The sequence below is a fragment of the Euphorbia lathyris genome, chromosome 2 (assembly GCF_963576675.1).
Source record: "Euphorbia lathyris chromosome 2, ddEupLath1.1, whole genome shotgun sequence".
Taxonomy (NCBI): domain Eukaryota; kingdom Viridiplantae; phylum Streptophyta; class Magnoliopsida; order Malpighiales; family Euphorbiaceae; genus Euphorbia; species Euphorbia lathyris.
Window position 1 is genome coordinate 28,075,429 of NC_088911.1, and position 10,091 is coordinate 28,085,519.

The following is a 10,091-nucleotide window of genomic DNA, read 5'->3' on the forward strand; positions in this document are numbered from 1 at the left end:
ATGTTTTTCTTGCTAGTCTTGCCTCTTTCTTCATCTATAATGGTATTGTTTCAATTTCCTCTATTTTCCACCATTTTCCGTCAATTTCCTCCATTGTTGTCGCATTTATGACGAATTTGTCGCATTTTGTCACAAATGCGACACCACTTCACAAATGCAACAATCGCTGTTGTATTTTGTCGCAAATGCGACAACTGCTGTCGCATTTCGTCGCAAATGTGACAACAGCTGTCGCATTTTGTCGCAAATGCGACAACCGTTGTCACATTTGCGACGAATTCGTCACAAATGCGACATCACAGCAGTTCAATTGTTAGATTTTTTTCTTTCTTATTTTTTAAGATTTCCTTCCTAATCCTCTTCCGCAGACACTAGTTCTTCAAAGGTTGAACGAAACAAAATCTCTTCTCTCTATAAACCACCGTCTTTTCGCCCGTTTGGGATGACGAGAAAGACGTTCAGAATCTGAGAAAGAAGATGAATTGAAATAAGGGTATTCTTGTCCAAAGTGGATGAAAGTGTCTAATTTGGTGATATTGAAGCAAAGTGGGTTAGATATATAAATGGACCCTTTTAGTTGGGCTAGATTTGTAATTAGCCATAATTATAAACTCATTGAACATACAAAACTCCCTCTCAAAGCTCCCAATGCTTAATTCTTAATCCTAGGTTCTTAGTTCTTCATTTTTCCTAGTTTTAATTCCTTCTTTTAGCTTGCTTTAGCTTTAATTCAAGTTTTAATAGCCTCTTTTCAAGTTCTTTCAATTCAATTTAGCATTACTAAGTCTCAAATTTTCAATTCATTAGTTAGAATCACTTTCCAATTTAATTTTTCCAGATTCGTCCAACTATTTTCTAAACCTAATTTCGTGTATTTGGAATCTGTTTTGGCTTTCGATTCCTTCTACATCTTTGTTCCTGACTTCCTGAAGTTACATTTAGCCTTTTGATTCACTCAATTTTGTGTTCGGAAACTCCATTTATAAGTCAATCTTTGCACCCCAAATTGTTTTAGACATTTTATTTCCAGCTTTTACCATAACTCGTCCAGTGATTTTCTAAGCCTGTTTTCGTCTATTTAAATTTCGTCTCAGCCTTCGATCCCTTCTAAACATTTGTTCTTGATTTCTTAAAGTTCAATTTAGCCTTTTACTTTTCTTGATTCCGGGTTCGTAAATACTGATATGGTTCTCCCGAAGTTGAAGGTCAAATCTGCCCCATACTTGCCCACTACAAATCAGAAATTCTCTAGATCAATCCCGCTCTTGCCAATGAACCGCAGTGCTCCGAGGACTTCACGCCAACACCAAATTCATCGTGCAGTCGAGATAGCTATTGTGGCTCCGAGTTTGTCGTTGAATTTCAATTTTATTTGTTATTACATTTGAATTATATATTGATTTGTTTTCCAATTCAATTGACTAACCTATATGTTTAGTATAAAATTAATTCAATTGCAATCCATTTTTTTCATTTTACTTTCAACATATGTATTCAAACTTTTATTCATATTAATAAAATACCAATTTTTCACCAAATCTCGTGTCAATATCGCACTTTTAATTTCTTTATTTTACTCGTCTTTAATTACTTACATTAGCTTAAATAAAATAATTTATCTAGCAAAGTTTCTATAACGGCGCTAGAGACTCAAGAGGGACATTTTCAATCCTTGCATATCTCGCCAATCGCCTCGTTTATATTGCAAGTTTTGACGCACAATTCCATAAACTTAACTGTCCATTTTTAATTGAGAAATAATTTCTCTGGTATGTTTGCACCCTAACCACACGTGACAAGCTTAAAACATGGCACGTAGACATTTACAATCATGTCCATTGGGGGGTGAATTCAACCATACCATGTACTGGTATCTCAAAACTTCAATATTTAATTGGGAGAATGGATTTTTTCCATCAATTTCAACTTTTCCTTTATGTATTTGTTTTAATTAATTACTTTTTTCGTCGGAATTTTTAAATAATTTATGATAGAATTACAAATTAAGAAATTATATTGATTTCTTAAAAAAAAAATATATTGATTCAGAAAAAGTTGATATAAAATATTGAAAATATAATAGAAAAAAGTAGGAACTTTTTATCCTTGATCGGCGAGTTTCCTGTGATCGGCGTCTATAAATAAAAGCCTCCACTCCTTCTTCCACCTTCTCTTTCTTTCCCTCCCTCCCATTTTATTTATTTCCATATTAACCTCTTCAGTTCTTCAAATTAAGGTACTTTTTCATATTTTTAATCACCTTTTATTTTATGCATAAATATTTATTTTTCTGCTATTAGATATAAAAACACAGAAAAGAATACAATTAAGGGTTTCTCTGTGTTTTGGTAAATTTATCTATTCTTTTTTAGTAAGATTATTCTACCGTACTGCGTGTCTAACGAGAAATCCTATTATGTACAAGACGTGGTACTAATGTGTCCAACTTGAATAGTTCGGTATCAATTTAGTTTCGAACCAGAAATTCTCATGTCTAATTTTTTTTTTTTTTTATGAGAGGGATATAATAGTTTTCAATTGGTGGATTTGATTGCATTTGGTTAGGTGGAAAAATAGAATTTTTTTGCTAAATTTTATTAATATTATTATTACTATTTGGTGGGTTTGGGTTCTTAGTTTGGATTTTGGGTTTGGGCGAAAGTGGGCCGACATTGATCCACTAATTGCCTCCGGTTTGGGCTCCTTCTGTTGATTGACGATAATACCCTTATGTTTCTAAGAGTGTTTTTGACAATTAAATTTCAAAACATGAAAGGTTGGTTGGAGGGAAGAAAGAAAATTAAGATTTTTCAAAGAATGTATTTAGAGAATAAATAGTCTAAAAACATTTTTTGAAATGAAGGGTATTATTGTCTAAATAACAGTGTTACCAAACATTTTTTTTTCTATTGAGGCGAAGGGTATTATTGTCTTTAAAGATTGCTTAGACCAAGAACGGGGAAAACGTTGTAGCTTGCCAAAATATTTACAAGTTTTTTAGGTAAGTACAAATACACAATTTGAATTCTTATCATATTTTATTGGATAAATTACATTTATAGACCTTAAACTATGATGTTATTAACTTTACGATTCTTGAACTTTATTTTTTTATATAAAAATTCTTAAACTTTTAATTACTATTAATCTCAAACCATGTCATAAATAAACATTTTTTTCTTTTTGATAAAAAAAACAGTTTGTTAGATACACCATCAAAACAATTGTCTCTATTCAGAAAAAAATACAGTTTGTTAGATACACCATCAAAACAATTGTCTCTATTCAATTTATATAGAAGTAATAGTAAAAAAAATAGTTATATAAAATCAAAAACATTTTATTAAAATTAATTAAATTCTACATAATATAATTATTAGGAATATAAATACTTAAATTATTAATTTTTTCATTTTTATATAAAGAATTGCAGGAAGTAGCGAAGAACTTAACTACATCAAATGTCGTGGCGAGAAGCATACATCAAAAAGTTAGAGAAGAAACTCGCTAAGCTATTTCATACGAGTGACGTGTTTTGGATCGAGCCACGACTTTTGAATAAGGTTAATTAAATTCCCCTTTATTGCATGATTTTTTGAGATATTTATTTTATATTTTGATGCATGTTTTAAAAAGTCCCACTGCATATATTGACCATATGTCAAGTTTTTAATTCTTTTAATGGCAATATAACTGCCCTTTTCAACTGTTGTGATATTCTATTTCAAATCCTATACCTTTTGAGATTTCATCTTTAATGAAAAAGTACATTTTAATATTATTTTTTCCATTTATCTAATTTTATTTTATATTATATTTCTCTAAATGATAATTCTGATTTTTTTTATTTTTAATAAATGATATCAACACTTAAATTAATTTATAGAGTTGGAATTTATGACTAACATCTAGTAATAACATACTTCCGAGATCATTAACTCGATCAGGTACTAAATCTTAAAGTCGGTCCTAACGTACTTGTCGTTTTGTCTGTTTACGTTCAGAAAATGTTTCATTTTTCAAGTAAAAGAAATTAATAAATATTTGCAAATTCTAATGTTGCTTTAAATTTGTAAATAGGGAATAATAATTCTATACCATAACTGGGATTTGAAAGAAGATTCAGATTTATGAATTACCAAAATTGAATAGAGAAAATTGTTTCCAAAATGCCTTTTTTTTTTTTGGTTAAAAATCAGTCTGCTCCCCCAAATCTCAGTCTGTAGTCTATATATATGAGACATTTTAGTTGAAAATAAGGACCTCATTTTTTTTCTCATCTTCTGCAAAATTTGAAGTGAGTGTTTTATACATGTTTTTTATTTTATTTTATTTTGGGATGATTTTATTAAGGATCAACCAACTATTGGAGAAATTTTTATTATTTTTTTTTGGTTTTGAAGTGAATTATGTAAATTAAATGGTTATTTTGTTTGATTTTTTTTTCATAAAATAGAGTTATTGTTTGAAATGAGAAGGTTAATTTTTGCAGGTAAAAATAGTGAAGGATCTGATGGGGCATCAATCATCATCATCGTCTCTATGTTCTTACAGTACATGGCTGGTATACTTCTTCTCTTTTTTATTTTACAGTGGTTTTCATCTGATCAGTGACTGAACAAGTGAATTTGGTCAGTCATCGTTAGATCTAGGAGGTGTAAATTTAAACCATACAATTGTTTTAATCTTTATCATATGATTTTAACAAGTTTAGATCTAACGGTGACTGACCAAATTCACTTAATCACTCACTGATCAAGTGAAAATCACTGTTTATTTTATATGAAATAGTTTATGAGAAGAGAGGTAAAATAATAATTTTATGCTTCAACTTTTTTCTTATGATCAGTTTTTACCTCTGAAGAAATTTAAAGGTTTAAGACTGTATGAGACACTACTGAAGAGTCAAACGATTTTGACCATTGAAATATAGTGGCTTATTCGGTCTGATTTGAAGATGAGAAGATTAAAATTGAACCTTAATTTGTAGGGTAGGAGGTCAGAATGTGATAATAGTTAAAGCTAACAATAGGTGTGTCATTTTAGATGTGATAGGTTATTTTAAAAGTTGAGGGTATCAATAAGCAAAACTTGTCAAGTTTAATGATGTAAATATGCATTATACATAAAAGAAAATCACACAAATAAATAAACTATAGGGTATCCAATTTATTAGTTTATAGTTTATTATATTAGAAGGGATGACAACGGGTAGGTAATCGTGGGTAGTGTCAACCCCTAACTCTGATCTGTTTATTTTTTAATTATCCGTACCCGTCACATTACCCCTAACGGGTATACTTTTTGCATCTCATATCCGTCCCATATTAGTGAATTCACACATGTATTTTGAAGTTTAAAGTTTTGTTTTACTAAATTCTTAGTTCATGAGTCGGATTGAGTCCAACAGGCTCTTGCTTTAAAATACTCAACTTAAACCTAACCAATCTAAATAAACACATCTGAAAAATATATATATTCTTTATAATAAAAATATAAAAGAAATACTTTAAAATAATATTTAATAATTAATATTAGTAGACCGGACCGTTCTATTTCTATAAATTCCCTGCACTACCTAAAAATGGTTATTAGATTTGGTAGATATAGGTCAAGGCGGGTTCAATGTAAATTTTTTTTGTCCAAGTGCAGGCCATTAGACGCGAGTCTGGTTAAGTATTCGGGCTATGTTAACATGTCTAATTTCTATTAGACATGTTCTTGGGCAAACTCAGCTCTAGCCCAACAGATTTCAGCTTTAAAATGTTTATCTTAAACCTAGCCGTTGTTAATTTAGGTGGGTTTGGATCGGTTGAGTTGGGACTTTAAAAATCAAATCTCAAACTCAATTTAAATAAATCCACCTATATTTGTATGACTTGCAAGCCTGATTGGCAGCCTTTGATGCCTGAGCTATGTTGGATCTAATATAACTTTTCTTTGTCTAAGCCCAAGCCATTGTACACGGACTGTATGGTACCCGAACTTGTGAACATGTCTAGTTTCTCTAACAAAAATTTGTAATAAAAATGAACAGGAAGAACATCCATCAGCTCTGGAATCATTTGAAGGAATGATGAAGCAGGCAGAAGGGAAAAAGATAGTTGTTTTTTTGGATTATGATGGAACTCTTTCCCCAATTGTTGATGACCCTGATCAAGCTTTCATGTCTCCTAAGGTTTATTTTTTATTAATCTTCATATATATTTATATTAAATTAAAGGAGTATATATGTTTTTCATTAATTATAAATTAATTAATTTATGCAGATGCGTTCAGCTGTTCAGCAAGTTGCTTCTCTCTTCCCCACTGCTATTGTTAGTGGAAGGTCTCGTGATAAGGTTAATAAACCTCTCCGTAATATTTGTTTTTTAAGGTTGTGGCACAGAAGTGATGTAAATAAGAGCGAAAATTAAATATTAGTATATTTTAGAGTGATGTTTGAATTTGGACAACTTTTACCATTGCTATCTTTGGTAATGCTTTTAAATGCTTTGTTTATCATGCACGTATTATAATGGACTATTTTCGTTAATTACTATACCTCGAGTTTAAAATCAACTTAAGAAAATCTAGTTAATTAATAAATGAATTAATTGGAATGTTTTTTATTTTTAAAAATTCTGATTTCATCAGGTGAAAGCATTTGTGCAACTTCATAATGTAACCTATGCTGGAAGTCATGGAATGGACATCTCGACCACGACACCTTCTTTTAATGGTCAGGTATTCGTGTTTTCTTTGGATCATTACGTGTGTGATGTCTCTTGCACAAGATCATCCTGATTCCGTTCTAAACTACTTGAAAATGATTCAATAATGTTTTAGACAAATTAATGATGATTTTGTATTTTTAATTAGGAAAATGAAGTTATTTACTTTCAACCAGCAAAAGATTTTTTGCCTACAATTCAAGAGGTAATTATAAACATCTCTATAATATATATTTGATTATTTTTTAGGTCTCACACTAATATTAATTTTTGAAACATTATTCATTATTTTTAAATGGAAGATACTCAAAATTTTGGAAGAAAAAACAAAGGTCATCAAAGGTTCCCTCATTGAAGACAATACTTTCTGCATTTCTGTGCATTACAGACGTGTAAATCCTGAGGTAATTAAACTAATTACAGTAATTAAATTAATTAATTAATTAACCCAACCAAAAATATGATATATGTTTATTTATGAAAATTGCAGGAAGTTGATACACTTAAGGAGATTGTGAAATCAATCATGGACGCTTATCCTGCATTTCGCATAAGTGGAGGCAGGAAGGTACTGTTTAATATGATTTTCATTTACTGTAAAAAATTTCAAACATTAATTGTGTTTTGTCTGATCAGGTTATTGAGATACGACCTCGTATTGATTGGGACAAGGGTCGTGCTTTGCAATACCTGATTCAGAATCTTGGTTTTGGTGACACTAATGATTTTCTCCCTCTATATATTGGAGATGACAAAACTGATGAAGATGCTTTTGAGGTAAACGAGAAAATGATGACCAACTTTAAGATTTAATACCTGATTGCTTAATGATTCAAGAAGGATGATGTTATTATATATTTTTTTTTGAGCATATGATGTTATTATATATTAGTCTTAAATTTGAACTTTAGAATTTAAATGTTTCTTTAATGCATAATCATTATTTATTGGGATAAGGTACTAAAATATGCCTAAGATTTTTGGGAAGTACCAATTTAGGCTCAACGTTCAAAATAGCATCAATATAGGCTCAACGTTTACAATATAATATCAATTTAGGCTTAACGTTTATAATATAGCATCAATTTAGGCCTCACGTATAAAATAACACCAATATAGGCTTAACGTTTACAAAATAATACGAATTTAAACTTAACGTTTACAAACTATATACAATTTAAGCTAAACGTCACAATTAAATTAACCATATTATATTATTTTCCAATTAACTTTATATGTTATCTTTTTATTTAGTTCTATTTTCTTATTTATTATAATACAATTAATTAGTATTATTGCCCTTGTTTGATAAAGCACTTAATTGCTTAAATTAAAATGTTAAACACTTATTTAATTTAAGTGCATTTGATAACGGTTGTTTTTCCACCACTTAAATTAGTTAATTAAGTTAAAAACCACTTATTTTGATAAGTCAAAATATTTAACTTATCATTTTAAGTTAAACATTATCAACTCATACTTTTTTAAAAATTAAATCATTCAATATTTTCAGCACTTATAATATTCAGCACTTAAAATTCAGTACTTATTTCTTCAGAACTTAATTTTCAGTTTTATCAAACAACACCTAAGATCTTACATTTGTTTTTCATCAACCATTGCATGACTCATAAATTTCATGGCTCATGTAAAATAATATTGATACATGTCAGTATTCTAAAATTAGGAGTCATGGAATGATTGATGAAAAACAAATATAAGATTTTAATGGGCAAGAATACTAATTAATTGTATTATAATAAATAAGAAAATAAAACTAAATAAAAAGATAACATATAAAGTTAATAGGAAAATAATATAATATGGTTAATTTAATTGTGACGTTTAGCTTAACTTGGATATATTTTGTAAACGTTAAGCTTAAATTCGTATTATTTTGTAAACGTTATGCCTATATTGGTGTTATTTTATACGTGAGGCCTAAATTGATGTTATATTGTAAACGTTGAACCTAAATTGATATTATATTGTAAATGTTAGGCCTATATTGGTGCTATTTTGAATCCACTTCTTTAAAACGTATTTTTATATGCAGTAGAAATTTCGTTAGTTGAAATTTCGTCCTTACAGTGATATCTATAACCTGGTGCTTATGTTCTTTAGTTGAAATTTCGTCCTTACAGTGATATCGTTTTTGTTCTTGAATTAAAAAACCGAAACAAAGAAAGTAAATCTATTGTAACTAAACAATCAAGATTGAAATGACGCCTTTGTTTCTTTACAATAACCCTCTACGGTTTACAATCATGTGTCTGTTAGTTCCTTATGAAACTTCAATTCCATTCTAAAAAAAAAAAATCTCTCATCTTCTCATCTCTTCTCATCGTTTGTATTTTTTTCTATTTGGCATTGTTGTCGGTTATGTGAATATCTATTAAAATATTTTTCTCGATTTAAAAACACTTTATAAAATTTGATTAGTAAAAATAACACCCCCTTCTCAGAAAATTTCTGGTAGAACCCCTCAAGACCGGATTGATACATTGAAACTTTTTCATACATTTATTAGAAATATATAATAATTCTTTTATTTTACTTTTACAGATGATCACAGAAATTGGTCAAGGATATCCCATAATTGTTTCTTCTATAGCAAAGGAGACAAAAGCGACCTATTCTTTGCGTGATACAAATGAAGTGAAGGACTTTCTCGACCAGCTTGTGAATTGGAAAAAAACTTCTTCACATTAAATTTAAATCTTATGATAATTAAAAAAGGGGGATTAATTTTGTTATATAGAGTATAGTTAAGTTGCTAAATTTTATGGATGCAAATTAACTATATAAAATACCCCTAAAAGTTATTACTAGAAAGAAGTTTAGAAAAACATGGAGAGCAGAGACAAAGATTGAAATAGGTTTATATTTATGATTTTAATCATATGGAACCTTAATTATTAGTATTTTCCATTTGAATTTCATATATATTTGTTATCAATTTAAATTTTCGATTATCATTTTATGTGTTTAATATTTTATTATCTTTGGGTCGGATTTATTTGGGCTTTTCTCCAAAATATTATGGGTTAGTTACATAATAGTCAGATTTGGTTAACTATTTACAACAAACCACTAGTGTAAAAAGAATTTCTTTAAATGTCAAGTTTAAAAAATATGGTTATATTATCAGACATTGTAACTGCTGAATTTTTTTTTAATTAGAAATAATTTAAAAATAACTGAAATGTGATAAAAACAAAAATAAAAAATGGTAGAATGACAAAAATCTAAAAAAAACTAGCAAATGATAAAAACAGAAAAAGAAGTTATCAAACTGTAAAATAATTTTCAAACATGTTTTTATATGTAATTTTCTCAAATATTATCCTAGCCAGCCCAATTCACCTGCCAAAGACT

At 29.0% G+C, this 10,091-nt stretch overlaps 1 protein-coding gene across 2 annotated transcripts; it reads left to right on the forward strand.

Annotated features, from left to right (window-relative positions):
- The first annotated feature begins 2,197 nt into the window (after positions 1–2,197).
- On the forward strand, positions 2,198–9,562 carry LOC136220472 (trehalose-phosphate phosphatase B-like). Of its 2 annotated transcripts, XM_066008283.1 has the most exons (11): positions 2,198–2,236; positions 3,426–3,563; positions 4,493–4,564; positions 6,038–6,178; positions 6,270–6,341; positions 6,637–6,726; positions 6,862–6,918; positions 7,016–7,117; positions 7,204–7,281; positions 7,350–7,490; positions 9,279–9,562. In XM_066008283.1, exons 2-11 carry the CDS (start codon positions 3,462–3,464, stop codon positions 9,423–9,425), a joined length of 1,002 nt encoding a protein of 333 aa, XP_065864355.1. In that variant the 5' UTR covers positions 2,198–2,236; positions 3,426–3,461; the 3' UTR covers positions 9,426–9,562. The 2 variants fall into 2 exon arrangements, with proteins under 2 accessions (XP_065864355.1, XP_065864356.1); XM_066008284.1 differs by lacking the exons at positions 2,198–2,236; positions 3,426–3,563 and adding an exon at positions 4,215–4,297.
- Positions 9,563–10,091: the final 529 nt, after the last annotated feature.

Coding starts and splice junctions, on each gene's coding strand:
- LOC136220472 (XM_066008283.1), top strand. CDS start 3,462: ATGTCGTGGCGAGAAGCATACATCAAAAAGTTAGAGAAGAAACTCGCT. Junction 4,565..6,037: donor GTTCTTACAGTACATGGCTG/GTATACTTCTTC, acceptor AAAAATGAACAG/GAAGAACATCCATCAGCTCT. Junction 7,491..9,278: donor CTGATGAAGATGCTTTTGAG/GTAAACGAGAAA, acceptor TTACTTTTACAG/ATGATCACAGAAATTGGTCA.